Source organism: Zootoca vivipara, chromosome 6 (genome assembly GCF_965207765.1).
Source record: "Zootoca vivipara chromosome 6, rZooViv2.hap1.1, whole genome shotgun sequence".
In the NCBI taxonomy this organism is placed as follows: domain Eukaryota; kingdom Metazoa; phylum Chordata; class Lepidosauria; order Squamata; family Lacertidae; genus Zootoca; species Zootoca vivipara.
In genome coordinates this window covers 23,256,878-23,278,249 of record NC_142589.1, presented here as the reverse complement: position 1 = coordinate 23,278,249, position 21,372 = coordinate 23,256,878, and the positions used below count along the sequence as shown (strand labels likewise).

At 47.7% G+C, this 21,372-nt stretch overlaps 2 protein-coding genes across 2 annotated transcripts in view; one reads left to right on the top strand and one right to left on the bottom strand.

Annotated features, from left to right (window-relative positions):
• Window positions 1–12,794, top strand: part of RNF207 (ring finger protein 207) — a 24,746-nt gene extending 11,952 nt beyond the window's left edge. Inside the window, exons 10-18 of the mRNA XM_088671783.1 lie at window positions 371–439; window positions 1,125–1,193; window positions 1,994–2,115; window positions 6,153–6,345; window positions 8,362–8,547; window positions 8,670–8,721; window positions 9,892–10,009; window positions 10,551–10,643; window positions 11,540–12,794. Of these exons, the coding sequence (XP_088527909.1) occupies window positions 371–439; window positions 1,125–1,193; window positions 1,994–2,115; window positions 6,153–6,345; window positions 8,362–8,547; window positions 8,670–8,721; window positions 9,892–10,009; window positions 10,551–10,643; window positions 11,540–11,753 (1,116 nt within the window). The 3' untranslated portion in view covers window positions 11,754–12,794. The remainder of the gene's footprint in view (window positions 1–370; window positions 440–1,124; window positions 1,194–1,993; window positions 2,116–6,152; window positions 6,346–8,361; window positions 8,548–8,669; window positions 8,722–9,891; window positions 10,010–10,550; window positions 10,644–11,539) is intronic.
• ICMT (isoprenylcysteine carboxyl methyltransferase) lies at window positions 12,425–21,372 on the bottom strand. The gene is made up of 5 exons (XM_035119780.3): window positions 21,094–21,372; window positions 18,561–18,649; window positions 17,614–17,783; window positions 16,133–16,350; window positions 12,425–15,780 (listed from the first exon to the last, which is right to left on the bottom strand). The coding sequence occupies exons 1-5, from the start codon at window positions 21,334–21,336 to the stop codon at window positions 15,598–15,600; spliced, it is 903 nt and encodes a 300-aa protein (XP_034975671.1). The 5' UTR covers window positions 21,337–21,372; the 3' UTR covers window positions 12,425–15,597.

Sequence of the window (21,372 nt, the reverse complement as noted above, 5' to 3'; positions counted from 1 at the left end):
GTGCACCCTAAGCTTCAAGGTCAGGTAAGGTACCTTCAACCTCGTTTCCTAAAATTATGTAAGTCAAGTTTTGCCAGAGTTTGGGGGTACTTGGAAGTCTCACGAGATAAAACGTAGAATGGCAGGTTGTGGTCTTTGTTGGACTGACTCCGAAATTGAGTGAGGTTTAGGTCTTTATGGAGGACGAGCAGTCTAAGGGTGAGGGAGCCCTGTCTCCCCACCCCAGAGGGGAGGAGGCATATATAGCCTATTCAGTGGTGAGAGAAATGCCCTTGGCACATGCTCAGAGGCCCCCTCAGTGCCTCTGCTCCAAGTACTCATAGTTTTGGTATCTGCTCAGATGTCATGTTTTTTTTCCTCTCCTCTTCAGGTCCACCTGGTGACGTGCTCTGCATTCCTCAGCTCTGCAAACAAGGCTGAATTCCTTGATTTGGGCTATGTAAGTCAGCACCCCAAATTCAAATACCACACCCTTATCACAGCTGCTTCTGTGGGTACTCAGATGAGGCGCAAAGCCCTTCTTGTGAGTTTCCAGGGCAAGAAAAGCACTCTGCAGCTGCTCAGAAGCACCTGATGGTTATGAATCTTTGTACTTCCATCAAGAAAAAGAGGATAGGGCCCTGCCCCAAGGAGTTTTCAAACTAAACTTTGACACAGGGAAGACAAGGAAGGAAATGGCAGCTTGGGGATCAGGGGAGAAAGTAGCTGTCAAGTTTTCCCTTTTCTCGCGAGGAAGCCTGTTCAGCATAAGGGAATTTCCCTTTTTAAAAAAGGGAGAATGTGACAGCTATGGGGGAGAATAAGGTGCATTTAATTCAGCTATGTAGACATAGCAACAGCAGAGTTTGGGGGCTCAGGGGTTATGCCAAGGACTCTGGTGATTCGAGAGGGGTTGCAAAGAACGAAATAATTAAGGAGATCATAGAATTGCAGAGTTGGAAGGGGTACCCAAGTGTCATCTAGTCCAACCTCCTGCAATGCAAGAATCACAGCTAAAGAATCCCTGACAGATGGCCAGGTGGTTCTTGTTCTTGACCAGGAACAGCCACGGGGTGAGGGCTGCTTTCACAACAAAGGGCAGCATTTCATAGAACTGACCAAATAATCCACAATTCTGGTTTCAGCAACTGATGGAGAGGCTGCAAAAAATCGTCAAGCTGCCCCATCGACTGAGGCCCTCCCAGACGAGCAAGGTACAAGTTTCTGCTCTTCCCTGCTGAGCCAACCTAGCAACTCCAGGCACCCAGAGAGCATTTGAAGAAATGTTCACCCACTTTTCCCTCTGGGGTCATGCCTGTTTCATCTATCAGTTCTTCATGAGAAGGTCACCCGGCAAGCCAGACCTAGTCTGCACCATGAGGTCTAGCGGCACACCTGTAAAGTCAAATTTGGCCGTTTGCTTTAACTCCAGGTTCTGTACCTGAGGCGTCCCAGAGTTTTGCGGGAGATAAAGATGAGGCTGCCTACACACCATAGGTGTGTCTTCACAGACAAGACCCTCTCCTGGATTGCACCCCCTTTCCACAAGCCTCTGAGGGCAAAATAACTATCAAAAGGGCCCCTCTGCCAAATGCAGACTGTAGAAGGATTGCAAGGAAGGATATTTGAGATCAGAGATATTTCTGAGTCATTTAGCTTTAAATACCAACGTGAGCACCTTGAATTGGGCCTGGCAACCAACCACCAAGCGGTGCAGTTGTTTTTTTAAACGGGGGTTATATTGAGATCCAAACAGAACCTCGGCCAGTAATACGACCACTGTCATTTTGGACCACTTGAAGTTTCCGAGTCGCCTTCAAGGGCAGCCCCAAGTAGAGTCTATTGCAGTAATCCAATCTGGAAGTTGCCAGAGCATGGACTATGGTGGCCTCGTGTTTACCTTGAGACGTAGTCCTGTCCAGAGAGTCCTCGTATATCCCCACGTGCAGGAGAAGGGCTTGCAACTCTGGGTGCTTTCAGAGTGACAACTTGTCTTAATTGGTTTCCCTTCCAGATCAACACGGAATACAGAGCTGAGTTTGCCCACTGCCTGGAGCCCTTGCTGCTTCTAGCGCCCCGTCGCTCCGTAGTGGTGAATGGAGCGGGCATCGGACCTGGGATGAGCAACAGTAACATGTAAGCTGCTCCCGAGTCCTGCTTCATCTGTGGCAACCTTCCCCCAGATGTTTTGGACTACGAGTCCCATCATCCACTGCCAACAAACACAGGCAATGGCTGATGGGAGTTGTAGTCCAAAACTCCTGGAGGACACCACGTTGGGGAAGGGGGGGGATCTGTGAGGAGGGAAACGCAGTAAAGTATTTTTAAACAAAGGTGGGTTGGTTGGAGACATTTTGAAGCCCAAACTTCTCTTGCCTGCCTTTGAGCTGGGCACCAGATGCCCTTGGAGACAAAAACAGCTGTCCTGATTAGCGAGCAGACCAGATGGGCTGGCAGTGCCAGTTCCAGGAAGCCAAGCTGGCTGGTTGGGGGGGGGTGTTGTTGCGTCAGAGAATCCCAGTGCAGCTGGCACCCGATCGAACATAGGAAAACGAAGAACACCGTTTCTGTTTCTTTGAGATGTGGAGCAAGGAAGCTAGCCTGAGCAATTGTAGCAAAGAGGCTCCAGGGATGGGGCAAAAATTTGATTCTGTTTGCATTTAGATGCGAATTTACCTACTGACTTTTCGCTTTGTGAAATGATATATGAAAGAGGCCAACCTTCAAAATTTGCCCTCCTTTGAATTTTGCCATTCTCCAGCAGGCATTAAAAGTATGCATTAAAATGCACATATTTGTAAAAATAACATGCGAAAATGCATTATATTAGGGGAAACTGCTCTGCAAACATTGCAGAGAAGCATGCGCATATAAGGAGAAATTTGCACCAAAGTGCTGTTGATTTTTTTTTGAGGACTTTTTTTTTTTTAAGTAAACTGATGTGGAAATGTAGAAAACCAAAAGATTGGAAAGATGAAAAACTAAGAGAAACTGAAACGGATGTATTTGCCCATCTAGTGAATACTTGCTTGAAAATAATCCTTTCTGTTCTGGCAAATGATTTCCTTTGCTTGCCTTACACACACATTGCATCTCCAAATGTTGCTGAATGTTGGAGTAGCTTTTCTGCAACCAGCTGCACCGAAAAATCAAACATTTTGGTAAGAATATTCTTAGGCGGAGGGTGGGTGGGGATAAGCTAATACATTTATTGTGGCTTTCACTGAAGAGAGTCCATAAGCATGTTAGCTTCACTGCAGCCTTGTTTCTGCTGCAAGAGACTTAAACAGTTACACCTGTGTCAGCTTAAGAAAAGAAAGAAAACTTTTTGGTCAGTTAACATAAGTGAAGACAAATAAGTGGCCTCCATCCTGGCGTGTTCATGCATCTGGAGTCCTGATCCTTGCTGTGCAAACAAGTATTTGAGGGCTGCTTGTTGGGACCCAGGTAGCGCTGTGGTTAAACCACTGAGCCTAGGGCTTGCTGATCAGAAGGTCGGTGGTTCGAATCCCTGTGACGGGGTGAGCTCCCGTTGCTTGGTCCCAGCTCCTGCCAACCTAGCAGTTTGAAAGCACGTCAAAATGCTAGTAGATAAATAGGAACCGCTACAGCGGGAAGGTAAACGGCGTTTCCATGTGCTGCTCTGGTTCGCCAGAAGCAGCTTTGTCATGCTGGCCACATGACCTGGAAGCTATATGCCGGCTCCCTCGGCCAATAATGTGAGATGAGCGTGCAAACCCAGAGTCGGTCACGACTGGACATAATGGTCAGGGGTCTCTTTACCTTTACCTAGTTGAGAAGGGGGAAAATGGGAGACTGGTGTGACAGCCACAGCCATTTGTTTGCACCATACCGCAGCCTCCATGCAGGAACAGTCTACCTGAGTGATAAGAACTTTGGAAAACCCAGCTGGAGGCAGTGATGGCCACCAACTTGTGTACCTTTACAAGAGGATTTGGCAAAATGGCCAGGTTGGCTCTGCCCTGAACAAAAGTAGCAGGAAGCCCCAGGAGGGGAGAGTGCTGCTCTTGTGTTCGGATCCTGCTTGCTGGTTTCCCATAGGCATCTGATTGGCCACTGTGAGAACAGGATGCTGGACTAGATGGGGCCATGGTCCTCATCCAGCAGTTGCTCTTTTTTAAGTTCTTATCTGCAACGTGCCCAACCACTGATTCCAGAATGGGGTAAGTGGGGTCAGCTGAGGAGCCTCCCCCAGGTATCAAAACATCCTATTACAACTACAGTACTTGGGTGTGGAATGGCCAAGACCCCCAGAAAATAGCAACACCCCGATGCGTCTTGCTTTTGGTGCTCAGCTAGCGCGCCTGTTGCCGTTGTCTGCCTGATCACCTTCATGCCCTGACCTACTTGAGAAGCAGATGGCAAACCCAGTGGATCCTTGCACACACACCCCAGCCTGCCTGGCTAGCAGTTTGCCTGTCCCTATTTTTATCAGAATTTCAAAGAACTCTGCAAAGCACATTTCCCTGGCACTGGATATATTTAGGACCATTGACATCACAGGCCCCTCTGTTCTGGTGCAGCTGATTGCTGTGCAGGCAGGGACGGCCCTCTCCCAAAGCACTGAGGGCAAAGTGATGGGTTGGGCCGGGGGTCTTCAGGATCCCCTTTCCCTCCAAAGGGAAACTGAGGCTGAGAGCATTGGTCTGGGAGTGCCAAGTGCCCGGCTGAGGCAAAAGGCCGAGCGGAATCTGCAAGGAGTCCCCATCTGCCGGTCTGGATGAACCTTCTGAGCCGTAAGTGGCGATCTGAGCATCTGTCTTGGCTGTAGGATGAGTCAGTGGGAAGGACTGTCAGGCTGCAGCCGGGGTCTTTGTAATTTGGTCGTGGGTGGAGGGTCTGTTACATCACAATTAATAATCCTTTACTGGTGTAGATGGACCAGTTTTTGACTTGTGATGCTTCCAGGTGTGTGTGTGTGTGTGTGTGTGTGTGATGATGATTAATTTCATTTATAGATTGCTCTGTATCAAAGCCGATACAAACGTACACGAAATACATTGCATATTTAAAAACAGCTTTAAAATCACTGCGTGTCTTAAGAAAAAAAAGGTCAACACAGTAACATATATAGAAACAATTTCAAATCCAATACTGCGATATTGCAAAGGGGCTGCTGAGATACCACAAAGGGTGTTGCTTCTATTATGGGATGCATGCACCCTTTCCCAAGTGTCCAAACACTGTTGGCATCAAAAAGCCAGTTTGTATTGCTCACTGACTCTTCCCATTTAACCCAGATTTACATTTTCTTGGAAAAATTACTGTTTGCCAGTGACCCGCTTGTGGTATCTGCCTGGCTGGTTTGCTATATGAAACCCCGGCCTGGAACCAGCCTTGCTCATCGGCAAGAGCTTCCTTTTGTTTTTAACTCCCATCAGATTTTCCTTGGAAAAAATAACTCTGGATTAATTGGTGTTGGTGGTGGGATTTGGGCTGGGATTTTGACGATGACATCGTGTGGCTACTGCCCAAAACTGACATGTGTGCAGACCATCCATCCCACAAGAGGCGACATAATCAAAGCTTATAAAATAATGCGTGGCCTGGAGGAAGTGAATGGAGGAAAGTTTTCCTCCCTCTCTTATAACCCTAGGAACTTGTGGACACCCCAATGAAGCTGAATGTTAGAAGATGCAGGACAGATAAAAGGAAGTCCTAATTCACAGTGCAGAGCTAAACTGTGGAACTCCCTCCCACAGGAGGCCGTGATGGCCACCAACTTGGATGGCTGTAAAGAGAGGATTAGACAAATTCATGGAGCAGAGGGCTATCGATAGCTACTAGCCATGATGGCTATGCTCTGCTTCCGTGGTCAGAGGCAGCGATGCTTCTGAATACCTGTTGCTGGAAGCCACAAGATGTGAAAGTGCTCTTGTGCTTGGGTCCTGCTTGCTGGTTTCTTGCTGGTTGGCCGCTATGAGAACAGGATGCTGGACCAGATGGGCCATCGGCCTGGTCCAAAAGGGCTCTTCGTATGGCCTTACAACACACACCTGCTGCAGAAGCAGCCTTGGCACATCTCCAAACACACTTTGTTCCCCCTTAAGCAACACACCTGATCATGGATGCGGAGTTCCAAAGCCGACCTTCTGGAGCCTCTCGCTTAGGGACTCCTCCTCTCTTCATCTGGCTCCCTCTTCTTCCTCCAGGATGTCCGGAGGTCCCTGCTCCAAGACCCTCCTCGTGTCTGGCTGCCCCTCTACCTGTGAAAAGATGTCCCTGGCAGGCTCCCTGGTCCGGAAGCCCACCATGCACCGGTACATAAGCACCAAGGTGCTCCTGGCTGAAGGCGGAGAGACACCCTTCACCGAGCATTGCCGCAACTACGAGAACATGTATCGGGTAAGGATGGCTGGGCAAGGGAGAGGCTGCTCTCGCTCTGTCCCTGGTGGTGGTCCTGGGCATCCATGGGAGCAAGCAGACACCGCTACTGCGGATGCTGCTCAGCCTTGCAACAGAGCAGGCCAAGATGAACCAGCAGGCCCAGCCAATGAATGTGTGTTTGTGCACACACGCACGCATGAATGCAAACTAAGAAGACAGGAGCATTATAGCCTGGCCACTGTAGTCATGCTTTGGTGACCTTGAGGCTGGATTACTGCAATGTGCTCTATGTGGGGCTGCCTTTGGGTCTGGTTAAGGAAGCTCCCAGCTGCTGCAGAATGCAGCGGCCAGATTGCTAATAGGAGCTTCTGTGGGAATGTTCAGGGATACAGGAGAGGATATATTCTTTGATTTTATCCTTTCCAACTTGTGCTAACTAGTTCTACAATTTAACAGAGTAACATTTCCCTTTTTAAACTTGCACAGCGATTGCGGTTGCTGAGGCTCGCTCGCTAAAGCCTCTAAAATACGTTTTCCTTTTGGAAATTCCCCATTTAGTCCCTCATAAAAAGATAGACACGACACAGTCTTCTATAAAAGTATAAAAAAAGAGTTTACTCACTCACATTCTGTTCACAAATGGATCTCAGAAAGCAGACTTTAAGTTACAAAAGTAATATACAACTGGAAACTATCCCGTAAGGAGACAGCCCCTTTGTCCTCTCTTGGCTGGAAGCAGATGTTGCTTCTTCGACGAATGTGGTCAGAGAGAGAGATGGCTGACCGGTCCTGTTCTTTTGTTACCTGGGCAGGTGAGGTCACGCCCACCTCTAGGAAGTCTATCCCAGCCTAGGAGAAACAGGAAGTTCTGACTGGCTGGTCCAGACATCCCCTTTTATGTCCACTCTAGGGATGTTGTACTTGACTGCTCTTGTGTTTCACATCCCACAGCTTCTGGCTGAGAACATTGGGCACCAGCCTTGCCTGCCCATCTACTACTGAGCCAGGTTCAAGGTCCTTGTGTTAATTAACAAAGCCCTGAACAACTTAGGTCCAGGGTGCTTCAGGGAATGCCTGAACCCTTTTATCCCCAGCTTGATCACGGAGATCATCTGCAGGAGTATTGTTGGTTATTCCTCAAGTTGGCGAGGCTCCTTTGACCATAACAAGGAACTGAGCCTCTAGAGCCATCAACCCCATCCTGTGGAACATTCTGCCACTAGATTCAGAATCCAACCTTCTGTGCCAACTTTTAAATGCCTGCTGAAAATGTTTCTGTTCTGCCAAGCCTATGCAGGCACTTATTAATTAAATCTGTATACCGCTCTTCACTGGTATTAATGAAAATTAACATTAAAGCATAAAAAGCTTAAAACAAATATCAGTTGCTGGTTTGTATTTAGCTTTCTATGCTTTTAATGTTTGCTTTCAGATTCAGTATTGTTGCAAACAACTCATATATGTTTTTCTGATATAAAAAAAAAGGTAAAGGACCCCCGACAGTTAAGTCCAGTTGTGAACAACTCTGGGGTTGAGGTGCTCATCTCGCTTTACTGTCCAAGGGAGCCGACGTTTGTCCACAGACAGTTTTTCTGGGACATGTGGCCAGCATGACTAAGCCACTTCTGGTGAAACCAGAGCAGCGCACGGATACACTGTTTACCTTCCCGCTGTAGCGGTACCTATTTATCTACTTGCACTTTGACGTGATTTCGAACTGCTAGGTTGGCAGGAGCAGGGACCGAACAACAGGAGCTCACCCCGTTGTGGGGATTCGAACCGCTGACCTTCTGATCGGCAAGCCCAAGAGGCTCAGTGGTTTAGACCACAGCACCACCTGCATCCCTTTTCTGATATAGTGGTATAGAAATATTTTTTACAAATAATAATAATAATAACAATAAATAGTAAGTCATAAATCCCCCCTAGTTTGGCAAAAAGGAAGTTTTCAGCATTCTATTGCTAATCCTTCCGCCTCGTCAACTGGACCCTTTCAAACTTGCTTCCTCCCCCCCCCCCCCCGTGTTGCTGCAGGCCCTTCAAATAGAGATTCAGAACTTGAAGGATCAGGTGCAGGAGCTGCACCGCGACCTCACCAAGCACCATTCCCTCATCAAGACGGAGATCATGAGTGAGATCCTGCAGAAGTCGCTGCAGATGGACGTGCAGATTGCATCAGAGTATTCCTCTGTGGAGATGATGCGGAGCGTGTTTGAAGAGGTACACTGACTTTTTCAGGCTGCAGAGTCCTGCAGCAACTAGGCAATCACAGTACGCGCACATGCACAAAATCCCCCGGCTTGAGGAGCATGTGCTGATAACTCCGACTTTGTGTTTTGCAGACCTGGGAAGAAACCTATCAGCGAGTGGCAAACGAGCAAGAGATTTATGAAGGTGAGCACAATATGAACTTCTTTGAAGCCACCCAACCCACCCCCATCAGTGGTAGCTGGTAAACTTTTTGACTTGGTAGGGCTGCAGTATTTAACCCTGCTGTTTCAGCACAGCAGGACTTGTACATAGGAAGGTGTGCCATTGTACACATGCAGAGTGGTCCTCTCTGAAATACAAACCATTGATTATTCTCTGTACATCTATGAACAGGAAAATCACTTCCATGTAAGAAGGCCAAGTACGCTTTTCAGAAAAGATTGGCTCCATGCCTCTTATTTAGAAATGTAGCCATGTCGCATAAGGTTTTGAATTTGTGTATTGAGAACCACTAGCTTAACTTGAGTCAATGGTGTGATGCAGCTGCAAAAAAAAAAAAAAAAGCGCTAATGCAATTCTAGGCCGCATTGACAGTAGTGTCTAGATCAGGCATCCCCAAACTGCGGCCCTCCAGATGTTTTGGCCTACAACTCCCATGATCCCTAGCTAACAGGACCAGTGGTCGGGGAAGATGGGAATTGTAGTCCAAAACACCTGGAGGGCTGAAGTTTGGGGGTGCCTGGTCTAGATAAAGGGAAGTCATAGTACTGCTCTATTCTGCCTTGGTCAACCCACACTTGGAATACTGTGTCCAATTCTGGGCCTCACAATTTAAGAAGCATATTGACAAACTGCAAGGTGGGCAAAGGAGGGCAACCAAGACGATCAAAAGTCTGGAAACCAAACCTTGTGAGGAACAGCTGACAAAGTTGGGTATGTTTAGCCAGGAGAGCGAGAGGAGATGTGATAGCCATCTTCAGGTAGCTGAAGGGTTGTCACATGGAAGATGGAGCCAGCTTGTTTTCTGCTGCCCCAGAGGACAGGACCCAAACCAATGGAGTCCAGTGAAAAGAAAGGAGATGCCAATAGACATCAGGAAGGGCTTTCTGACAGTAAGAGCCATTTGACAATGGAACGGACTCCCCCAGAAGGTGGTGGACTCTCCTTCATTGGAGGTTGGATGGCCACTTGTCAGGGATTCTTTAGCTGAGATTCCTGCACTGCAGGGGGCTGAGCTACATCACCCTTGGGAGTTCCTTCCAACTCTACAATTCTGTGCACCTATGCTTATTGTGTGAAAGGGCCAATCCTTTGGTCTTGACTGACTTAACGCCAGACTTCCTTCTCGTGCAGCACAGCTCCATGATCTGCTGCAGCTCAAGCAGGAAAACAGCTACCTGACAACCATCACCAAGCAGATCGCCCCTTATGTCCGCTCCATCGCCAAAGTAAAGGAGCGGCTGGAGCCCAGGTGAGGAAGCCGGGAGCCCGGTCCACTGCTCTGCTCCCAGATCCTGCACAAGTTTGCCTTCAAAAACCTCCACTGCCTTATCTCCAGAGGGGAGGATCAGAACCAGTAGATTCAAGTGACAAGGAGATTCTGACTAAACATTAGGAAGCCATTCAGCAGTGACAGAGACAACCTTGGCAGGTGGTGGAATCTCCTTCATTGGAAGTTTTAAAAGCAGAGGTTGGCTGGCCATCTGCCTAGGGTGCTTGAGCTGTGATACCTGCATTGCGGGTGGTTGGAATAGATGACTTGGCCCCTGCATTGTAAATCCCCATTGTGCTTCATAAAACACCCATAGCTGAAAGAATATGTAGTCTGGCAGAGGGATGATCAAGCATTGTGACTCTGTGAGGGAGGAGAGACCCTCTGTCCTCCAGAAATCTCTTTTGCTCCAACCCCGCATCAAGGTGTATGGCTTTAATCAGTAGGTATTTGTGGTACATCTCTTGAGTCAGCTTCCCCCATGCCAAAGCCCCCCAACTCAGCCCAAATATCCCTTCAGGTTACAGGACACAAAGGAGGAGAGGAATGGCCAGCCAGAGAGCTTGCTGAAAATATACGATGAGAGCCCAGAGGCTGCTGACGTCCAGCACAGGTATCTGCTCCATTTCAGGTAGCATAGAATTTTGGTTCTATGTTGATGCCACAATACCGTAGGAGCAAAAAGGTGAATCTGTTGTTTTCCAAGTGGCCACTCCTCAGGGGATGCAGATTAACTAAGTGACGTGGTCAGTCAGCCATCAGTGTTTGCTTGGGAGGGAAAATACTTGATCTAAGAGGCTGGTTTAAAAGGGAAGCACTAGCAGTTTCATGCTTCAGTGTCAAAGAGACAAATTCATGGAGGAGAGGGCTATCAAGGGTTACTAGTCATGATGGTCATGCTCTGCCTCCACAGCTGGAGGCAGCAATGCTTCTGAATACCAGTTGCCAGAAGCCACAGGAGGGGAGAGGGCTCTTAGACTCGGATCCTGCTTGCAGGATTCCTACTAGGGCACCTGGTTGGCGACTGAGAACAGAATGTTGGACTAGATGGGCCATTGGTCTCAAACCTAGCCCTCCAGATGTTTTTGGCCTACAACTCCCATGATCCCTAGCTAGCAGGACCAGTGGTCAGGGATGATGGGAATTGTAGTCTCAAAACACCTGGAGTTTGAGGAAGCCTGGTCTAGACTCTAGCAAACTCTTCTAAAGTTCTTAAGAGCCTTGCAGGGCAGACTAAAGGCTGCCTTGTCCAGAATCTTATGCCCAGTAACATCCATCCAGATGCTTCTGCAAATTCTACAAGCTGGTTCCCCAAAACTGGTAGACTGTGCAAGAACAAAGAGGTTCCATTAAGCTGTCAGAGCTACTAGGCCTTCAATAGGCCCATCCTCCAGCAGTTTACTTGGTTAAAAACAGCTTGGCATTTATTTAGTGATAGAAAAGCCAGGGCTTGTTATGATTTCCGAGAGCATTCCTTCCACCCACTGTTCTTTTTCTCTTCTATCTGAGGCCTGATTTGTGCAGCGGCCTTGAGGAACGAGGAGCCTCGGAGCCCAAAGCAGAAAGCCAGATTCTCAGCCCAGCCGCAGAGGACCCCCTGCTGAAAACAAAAGAATATTACAGGAGCAAGCAGAAAGGCCGACCCGAGAGTCCCCCGCCGCCACTGGGACCTCGCAAGACAACCAAGGAGGCAGATCAGGAAACAGAGCTTCTCCTGTGCTGAACCTGCACTCGCAAAAATGCCGTACAAAAATGTTCATGTACGGCATAGCAGCCGCTTTTCAGTGTGGTGTGTGCTCAGAAAACCATATATATTCTGCGCTAAGATAATCCCGATTCTGCAATGCCTAAACCATGCAAAACTGCAGGATTTATTTTGTGTTATTCTGCAGGGCTTCTTTCTTGTTGGCATTTCCAGAGCTCAGCAAGGTGTGGGCTTGTTAAGAAACAATGGAGGGTGCAGCAGTGGAAATCTTAATTCCTCCAGCTTCTACCAAGTATTGCCTGCGTTATTGTTTTCTGTTTAAAGACAGATGGCCCTGATGCAGTGCCTCTTGGCATGATGGGAATTGGGAGTCCAACATCTGGAGGGTTGCAGGTTCCCAACACCTGCCAAAGTGGTTTTAAAGTAAGAGGGCCCCTTCTTTACCCACCAGGAATTATGGGGTTATTCCCAGCCATGCATTATGAGGGGGAGACTAGAGTGCAAACCCCCGCTTGGTGACCTTGGGCCAGTCATCAGCTCTCACCTACCCTACCTCACAGGGTTGTTGTGAGGCTCATATTAAGGGCTATATACACCACCTTGAGCTTATTGGACAAAAGGTGGAGATGTTGATGCAATAAATAAGTATGATCTAAGAAAGGGGCGCTGCCAACATCTGCCAAAGAATAGAGACTTAAAAATATTTTTTTATTATTCTTTTAAAAATACAAGAGAACAGAACTGATCCTCTGTTTGGCTGGTTGCCAGCCGACTGCTCCAAAGGGGACTGGAAAGTAAACAACTGCCTCTCAGCTTCCGAGGTAACAAAGCAAAGAACAGCATGATTAATTTTCATAGGGAATCTCAGGATATTCTCCTGGTAACACAAACTGGCTAGTTACCAGGGCAGCTGGGGGTGGGGGAGAGGGGGAGGCAGACCTGTGTGTATACCATGATTTCTATAAAAATGATGCTAGGATTATACATCCAAAAATTTGTTCTAATAAAAGTTGTATTCCACAATCCATACAAATTATACTGATTTGATTAAATGTGCATACTTAAAAAAACAAGTTTGCTTCTGCATATTACAGATATTCCCTGCATATTACAGATATGGACATGTATTTTGACCGGGGAGGGCCTACAGGTCTGAAGTAGGAACATAGGGTGCAACCTGATACTGCTTCAGATCTTTGGGTACATCTACCTCAGTACTGTCTACACTGACTGGCAGCAGCAATCCAAGGTTTCAGGGAGGGGACAGTCTCCAACCGTGGACTGAATATGGGGCCTCCTGCATGCAAAGAACAGAACTACCTCAGCTGCAGCTCCTTCCGTACAAAGCAGGGTTTGCAAAACACACACATGCTATGCAAGGAATTCAAACCTCATCCAACGAAGTGCAGATCCATTGAAATGAAGGGACCTTAGACATACCCATTCATTTCAGTGGATCCACTCTGTGCAAGACAGATCCGAATCTGACCCTTGAAAACCTTAGCAACTTCCTAGATTTTGAAATTCAACCAGACACACCCTTCCTCCACCATGAAAGCACATTTTGCAGCCATAAGGACTAGGAACCTTTATATTTACGACAACTGATTTTCTTGGGGACACTGATTTCTGCAACCGATACCCCATCTCATGGCGAATATACACCCCAGATCTTCTTCCCCATCCGAGCAAGCAAATATTGGGAAACATGGGTCAATGGACTGACTCAACATAAGAAAGAAGCTTCACAGCTTTCTGTTGCAGTAGGTCAACTGTGCAACAGGTCCCCCCACCAAGCTGTACTGTGACATTTGCACAAAGCCAACCAAGGGGCTATCAATCGCCACCTGACCGTTCACAAGCAACAGAACAGAATTTTTCAGATTCTGCTTGATTCTTAACGAGCCACCAAGGAAACAAATCGCCCTGAAGCTCCAAGTCATGAGTTGTGTCTCTCCATCACACACCTAAAATTAACTCAGCCGTGCTCCCAGATTAAAGAATTAAGGTCAACAGAAGCTCTTGGGCTATGCCGTCTAGAAGAACAATGTCTGAGCTTCTACCTAACTCTGGACAGCAGGGGAAATATTGACCAGAAATTTCCAATGCTAAAAGCAGACTCTACAGGTACAATAGGAAATGGGGGACACTATGTAGACCAGGCACCCCCAAACTGCGGCCCTCCAGATGTTTTGGCCTACAACTCCCATGATCCCTAGCTAACAGGACCAGTGGTCAGGGATGATGGGAATTGCAGTCCAAAACATCTGGAGGGCCACAGTTTGGGGGTGCCTGATGTAGACTGTCTTAATTTATACAGAGGTGTAGAATCCAGCTTTTCCTAAGCATAGAATTGTTTGGGACCTATTTTTGCAATATGTTTTTTTCTCTCTCTCTCTTAAGTGCACCTGCCTCATTTTCTTCCTCCTCCCCACCTCCCCAAAAAAGTGCCCCAAGTAAAGAAGCACAAAAGCCTGCTGCTCACCCCTCTGTAAGCAAGGATGTCACCGAGTAAAAGAGAAATTAAAGCTGCTTGCTTGAGATTTTGGCCATTTTGCATTTACAAATCAAGGAAAGTGGAGACAGATGACAGCTTAAAGAATCATTCTTGCTGGGTACACACAGAATGATAACTAGATGGCAACTGGCCCCTCAAAATGACAGAAATGCCATTTTGCCAGTTTTGGCCACAGTTTTCAAGCATCTTATTTCCCATCTTCATTATAAATAGATCAGTAGAACAGAAAAACATTAAACTTCTCTTTGGTATATTAAAATGGAAAAGTGTGCAGTGAGAAATTTTTTAAAGGCAGCCGGGGAGGGTGCGAGGGAAGTCTCTCCCAGTCAGTCATGTGCATCCTGCTTACTTAATATATATTGCGAAAGTAATACTTGTTCAGTATGCAAAGTCAAAAGCATCCATCCCCTTGCACTTTGTAGAAACAGAATTAGAACTTTTGCTTCACAAGCAGGATTCTGGCTGGGGGAGAGGTGGTCATTATCAAAAAATGTGGAATGAAGACAAAGGTTGTGAGGCTGAGCGGCAGGAGTGAGACAGGACCGCTCAACCAGGGCAGAGGGCCGTCAAGATGGCTGTGAAAGAAACAGGAGACCATAACATTTAGGTGCAAAGACTTCTCTTTTTTCATTCGTTTGTGAGGTGTAATGCAAGCCTTGGTTTGGAAAAAGGGCAAAGGGAAGGGAGATCTCTTTGCCTGCATTGTTAATCTTGACAGCAGTCATGCATTTTAAGATAGAACCAGAGGGCCTGGCTGCTGCAAACAGACCCCACCCCCTGCCACCCCAGCCTTGGGAGAGTGCTTAGGAGATCAGGCCCACAGGTTAAAGCTGTGCTGTGCTTGCCCTTTGGTGGGGCGGCGTTTGAGGGGAGGGGGAAGAACTGGAAGGGCTGGGTCCCTTTGCTTTAAAAAAGAAAAAAAAACTTTCGACTAGAGAGGTGAGTTTCTATCCAAACCCCTTCCAGGGAGCAATAGTGGTTACTCAAAGGGCGAGCTTGTCATTGAAATCTGCTTTGGTGCGCTTTGGTCCATCAAAGCTGCAAGAGGCAGAGCGACGAAAATTGTTTTGCTTCCAAAGTCGGCCTTGAGGATTCAGTGCAGCTCTGATCATCCAGGCAGTCCCTTCTCCCGCTTACGTCAAGGGAGGGCATCTATTTTTGCCTAAGGTATGGAGCTTCCGCCCAGCCCTTCACAAACCTCCAGGAAACTCACTAGGTATTAAAACTGACCGCTACTGTACCGGCACGGCACGAATGTCACCGTTGTTCTTCTGCACAGGCCAGGCCAGGCGGCCCCTGGAGCTGGGAGCTCCCACATTCTGCTCAATGCCAGCCCCGGGGCCTTCATAGCTCTGCTTTCACGCCTCTGATGAACGGCAAGCCTGTAGGGACTCTCCTCTTGTAGGCCAGGTACTCTTCCCCAAAGAAATGGATCAGCGTCATCTCCTCCTCTTCTATCCGCTCCCGGAAGAAGCGCCAGGATGCCAGCGTGTAGCCCACCATGCAGACTGGATTGCACAGCAATACCTGAAACAAGGAATGCAGGAGAATGGCTGCGAGGATAATCAGAACTGGCAAGCTCAAGAGACTCGTAGGTTGCATTCACACCATATGTTTAAAGCGTTCTGATACCACTTTAAATTACCCTGGCTTTTCTCCCCAAAGGATTTTGGGAGCTGAAGTTTGTTAAAGGTGCCAAGAGTGGTTAGGAGACCCCTATTCCCCTCCCAGATCGACAATTCCCAGAGTTTCCTGCAACAAGGGATTGACTGTTAAACCACCCTGAAAACTGGAAGGTTGGATGCATGAATTATACGCTATGACACATTCCTCTTAATACCCAAAATACTGCAAGATGCACTAAGCGGTACAACAGTACCTGGGTCCCGATACTCCAGTAAAACCATCCCACGTACGATGGGTGACGAAACCAGCCATAAACACCTCTGGTCACGAGAGTGTGAGTCTCCGATTTTTCATTCTGAACAATGTGGTTGAAGTTGGAGCCAGCTGTGAGCATGGCGGCCTTCCTCAGACAGTCCCCGAAAACCACCATGAGCAGCCCTGCTGAACTCAGCCAAGTGATCTGCTTCATCTCTGCAAATGAGAAAGCGCAGGTTGAAAAATGGTGCCACTCTGGTAGAGTGGCAGCTGCACCGGTCAGAAGGGGAAAGAAGGCACTCGGCGCGTGTAACAAGTGGATTAACTTCACAAAAATACATTCTTCACAAGGGACCAGGGCAGACAGCTGCACTGGAGCTGGGTTTTGGTTTTCTTTTGGACCAAAAATGACTGACAGAAGTCTGTGCCAGCAGGTGGGCAACAACAAAGGTTTGTGCGCTAGTTAACTTTTGTGGAGACCCATCTGCAAACTTCACAATTCGATGTACACAAGAAGCAGAATGCAGAGATCAAAGCCAAACTTCCAAAAACCCTAGTTGATAACAGTGATCTCCTCCCCTTCGCAGCGTCATTTAAAACAAAAAAGGACCTTAATGTCAGAGCATGAAGTCAAAACAGTCAGCGTTTTAGAAGGGTCAGAAAATAGTCCAACTAATGACAGAGAGCTAAAGCCACACACAAGTGGTGTGTGGCCATCTTTCAATGCAGCCTCTGGATAAGCTTCAGGGGCAAAAAGTCCACCCCGTTATCAGCATTTTCAGGCGTTTATTAATAACTGACAGCAAGCAGGGTGCAATGAATAGAGCACTCTCAGCCACCACCAAAGGGCTGTTGTTACAGCTAATAATGCAAGTTGTGAAGTCTCTGATTCAAGGTGGTAATAAGCTGAGTAGGTGGCCTTCACAAAAAGGAGTGCTGCTTACTCTGTACCTGCAATAGTAGGATAGCAGCTTTCTGAGATAATGCATGCAAAGCCCCTTGACACTCAAAGGGCAAGTCCTACACCTTGTTTCAGCATACCAAGTTCTTATTTAAATAAATATTTATGACCCGCCTTCCCACCCAGAGGTCCCAGAGAAAGAATATATGGCCCAAGCACCAAAAGTTTAAAAAAGAAGAAGATAAAAACAGCATGCAGCAAAATACAGTCTTCAGTTACAAACCACTAGCAGCAATGGAGATTCAAGTACCCAATACATAATTCATCCCTCCCCAAAAGCCTGGGCAAAGAGGTGTGTCTTCACCTGTTACTAAAACAGTATCAGTGTTGTGGTGAAACACACCTTCAAAGGGGAGACCATTCTTAAGGTGAGGGGTCAATATCACCCCAATTAGTTCAGGTTGGGGAGAGACACAGCTTCATTTTCAGACCTGCCTCCAAGTCCATGTTCCTGGGTCCCCCATTAGAATGATCGAGTTTTTCTCTTTCAGTTGCATAAGAACTGCATAGTTACTGACCTGGGCAAATGAATTTTTCCACGGTGAACTCAACCCAGGATGAGATTGCAGCTAGGTTGTATTCAAAGCTGTGGTTGATCAAGAAGGAATCCAAGGACAGACTTCTAGGGTTGTTAACGGCTGTCACCAAGTATTCAGAATAATGGAAGAAGGAGAGCGAACACATATACCTGAAAGAGCAACTAGGGACTTAGCAAAACCCTCATGTTTCAGCCTCCTGGGTTTTAACTCTAGGTTTGCTCTTCTGAAGAGCTGCAAACTGGGCTGCTCAACACACCAGCTGCTTATCTCCAATGCTGTTTTAAAAAGGATATTACAGGGGTGGGCTCATTTTTTGGATGGTTCCTTTTCCAGAAAGCATGCAGACTCAAATATAGCATCATTCACGTCACTCAATGAAGGTGTCCTAAAACACTGAGAAGAACTTCCACACATCTATATATATAATTTACAGAACAGATGCCTAGGTCTCACATTCAAAATTAGGAGTGGGGAGGCTAACCACCTCAAACTAAGAACCATCAGTTATTCCAGGCATCCCCAAACTTCGGCCCTCCAGATGTTTTGGACTACAATTCCCATCATCCCTGACCACTGGTCCTGTTAGCTAGGGATCATGGGAGTTGTAGGCCAAAACATCTGGAGGCCGCAGTTTGGGGATGCCTGAGTTATTCAGACATTCACCTCCAGCTTTTGTTCCCTGGCAAGAAGCTAGGATTTCCTAAGTATAGAAGGCAGAGGAGAAAGGGGGGGTCCCCAAAAAAGGATTCAGAATTAATGCATTAAGTAATATTTGTCTTCTATGGCAGGCTCTCCTAGTGTCCCTAAGAGGATCAAGGCCAGCCAAACAGAGGTGAGTGCAGGTCCCAGGAGTCTCCAGGAACAAAAGAGCTGTCCCCAAGAGCCCAGAGTTTTCTTTTCAGAAATCTAAAGTGCTGCCCTCTTACCATCCAAAATGCTTCCACGTAGATTGTCCGAAGCTGAGCAATAAACCACACCCGAATGCAAAGCCCAAGAAGCAGGCACGGATGGCAATCTACAAGGCAAGAAAAGGCAGAGTCAGAAACTCACCTGCCCATCAGCCAGAGGGGGGGGGGGCAACCCCACATACTCCTTCCCCACAAGTCACCAGTTCTGAAACCAAATCCAGCACATCATGGGAAGGATTGACAGCAGGAAAGCCCTGGGTGGATATATGCCTATCCTGACCACCGCTTCAAACTCTCATCATCCTCCCGAACCACTGATCAAGTCAAAAAAATATATGGAAGGCTGCAGGTTCCCCTTCTTCTCTACAGCTTATTTGTCTAAAATATCATTTATGAGAAAAAGATAGATGAGGAGATCTATCGGGGACGGCTTTGCATCCTAATCTTCTAGCACAACCTTATTTCAAATAGGGGTAAGGGCTTGAGATTTTCCTCTTCAAACTTTTCCTACTTATCCTATGGCAAGACATTAAGATCTAACGCTGAAGACTTTTAAGAGACCAGCCGCAGCAAAAATGACTGTGGGCTTGACAAAGTAGGTGCCAGGCGAAAACAACTGACGCCACAACAGGTAAGTAAGCGCCTTGCAGAATGAAGCCAATGGCCCATCTAGTCTAGTATCCTGTTCTCACAGTGGCCATCCAGAGGCCTGTGGAGAAACCGCAAGCAGAAGATGAGTGAAACAGCACTGTGTGCAGCAACTGAGAAATAATGGAGGCTGATTCTGGCTAGCAGCCAGTGACAGCCTTGTCTTGCATGATTTTGCCCAATCCTCTTATAAAGCCATCCAAGTTCGTGGCCATCACTGCCTCCACCATGGGAGGGAGTTTCATAGTTTACTTATGCGCTGTGTGAAGAAGTCCTCTCTTTCATCTGTCCTGAATACTCCAACATTCAGCTTCATGGATGCCCACAAGTTATTGTGAGAGAGTAAGAAAAGCTCTTCTATATCCACTTTTTACATTCTGTGCATAATTCTATTGGCTTTTAGCATATTATCTCTTACTTGCCTTTTTGCTAAATGAAAAGGTCCTAAGTTCCGAATGCTGCAACTTTTTCTGATAGGCGAGTCACTTCTCCTCTGGTTGCCCTTCTCTAAACCTTTTCCAGAAATTTCCTTTCTGAGGTGGGGCAATCAGAACTGTGCACAGTATTGCATATGGAACCACGTCATAGATTTGCATAACGACATTATGATTTCAGCAGCTTTGGCTTTATGTACTTGACGAAGCAAGTGCCATCCTAAGACAAGTAAACCAGCCCAGTCATGAGAGTGCTGCAAGACTCCTCACAGGCATGGACTGGTTCAGCGGCTAAAGCACTCTGTGCTTGCGCAGGGACATACTTGCCCCATGATTCAGCCCTAAGCACCGGCTTCAGAAGAAGATAGAAAGTCATTCAGCAGAGCTGACATATCTGGGTCAAGAGCAGAAAAGCAAACTCATTAAGGAGATGGCCACACCCCTCCTTAAGCAGAGAAGGGAGTGGCCTTTGATGAAAAAGTTGGGGTTTGGCTTTTGTTGTCCAACTCCCCATGGGACTCCTAAGTCCATGATTGGTCAGAGAAGAATGGACCACCCCCCAAACCATCATACATGCATCATAGGAGGTAGTCTACAGCAGAAATCCTGTCTCCCAGGATACCTGATAATGGTCACTGATTGCATTACCTGCCACGCCTGGCCATTCTTTTGTGATGGTTAATACTTTAGCTCAGGCATCCCCAAACTTCGGCCCTCCAGATGTTTTGGACTACAATTCCCATCATCCCTGACCACTGGTCCTGTTAGCTAGGGATCATGGGAGTTGTAGGCCAAAACATCTGGAGGGCTGCAGCTTGGGGATGTCTGCTTTAGCTCCTGAATCCAGGTCACAGGTTCACCCTATTCATACACAAATATGCCCCCTTTAAGACAAGAAGGCTTTCCCCATTTGCTTCCCTTAATGCAGAGGAATATTTGAAGTCATTGGGAGAGTCAACATGGCTTCAGGATTGCTCTCCTGCACTATTTCAGACACATGGATTATATATATTTAGATATGTATGCATCTATGAATATTTGGGAAAGATTGAGGGCACTAGGAGAAGGGGACGACAGAGGACGAGATGGTTGGACAGTGTTCTCGAAGCTACGAACATGAGTTTGACCAAACTGCGGGAGGCAGTGCAAGACAGGAGTGCCTGGCATGCTATGGTCCATGGGGTCACGAAGAGTCGGACACGACTAAACGACTAAACAACAACAACAATGAATATTTATTCTATATTTGAGAGCTTAGAATTCTTTTACTACCCTTGGTTAGACACGCCCAGGGGAGATAGCCACACCCCTGGGCGTGTCTAACCATGTTATAACAGAGAGGGGGTATGGCCACGCCCTTCCAAGGCCAGAAGTGGGCGCACCCTGCACTAACCACGCCCACGAGTTCGGATAATCCCTCCGCCGAAGGGAGGAGCCTCACGTGGACACGCCCTCCTCCCAGCCCTTACCTGGTACATGCCCCCCGGGGCGCGACCCCAGGCCAGCAGGAGGGCAGCGTTGACTCCGGCCACATGAAGGGCCAGCGCAGCGCGGCCTTGGAAGCCCAGCCCGGAGAGCAGCGCCGGCGGAGGCGCCGACAGCAGCAGCGGCACAGCCGCCACGGAGCTTCCTAGCACGAAGGCCGTCAGGCTGGTCCGTGCCTCGCGTCCCCTTCGCCCGCCGACGCCCGCCTTCCCCTCAGCGCCGGCCATGATGGACCGGCGGCCGGAGCCAAGCCCCGCTCTCGC

Coding starts and splice junctions, on each gene's coding strand:
- ICMT (XM_035119780.3), bottom strand. CDS start 21,336: ATGGCCGGCGCTGAGGGGAAGGCGGGCGTCGGCGGGCGAAGGGGACGC. Junction 16,351..17,613: donor GGAAAAATTCATTTGCCCAG/GTCAGTAACTAT, acceptor TCTCATTTGCAG/AGATGAAGCAGATCACTTGG. Junction 15,781..16,132: donor ACTGGAGTATCGGGACCCAG/GTACTGTTGTAC, acceptor TCCTTGTTTCAG/GTATTGCTGTGCAATCCAGT.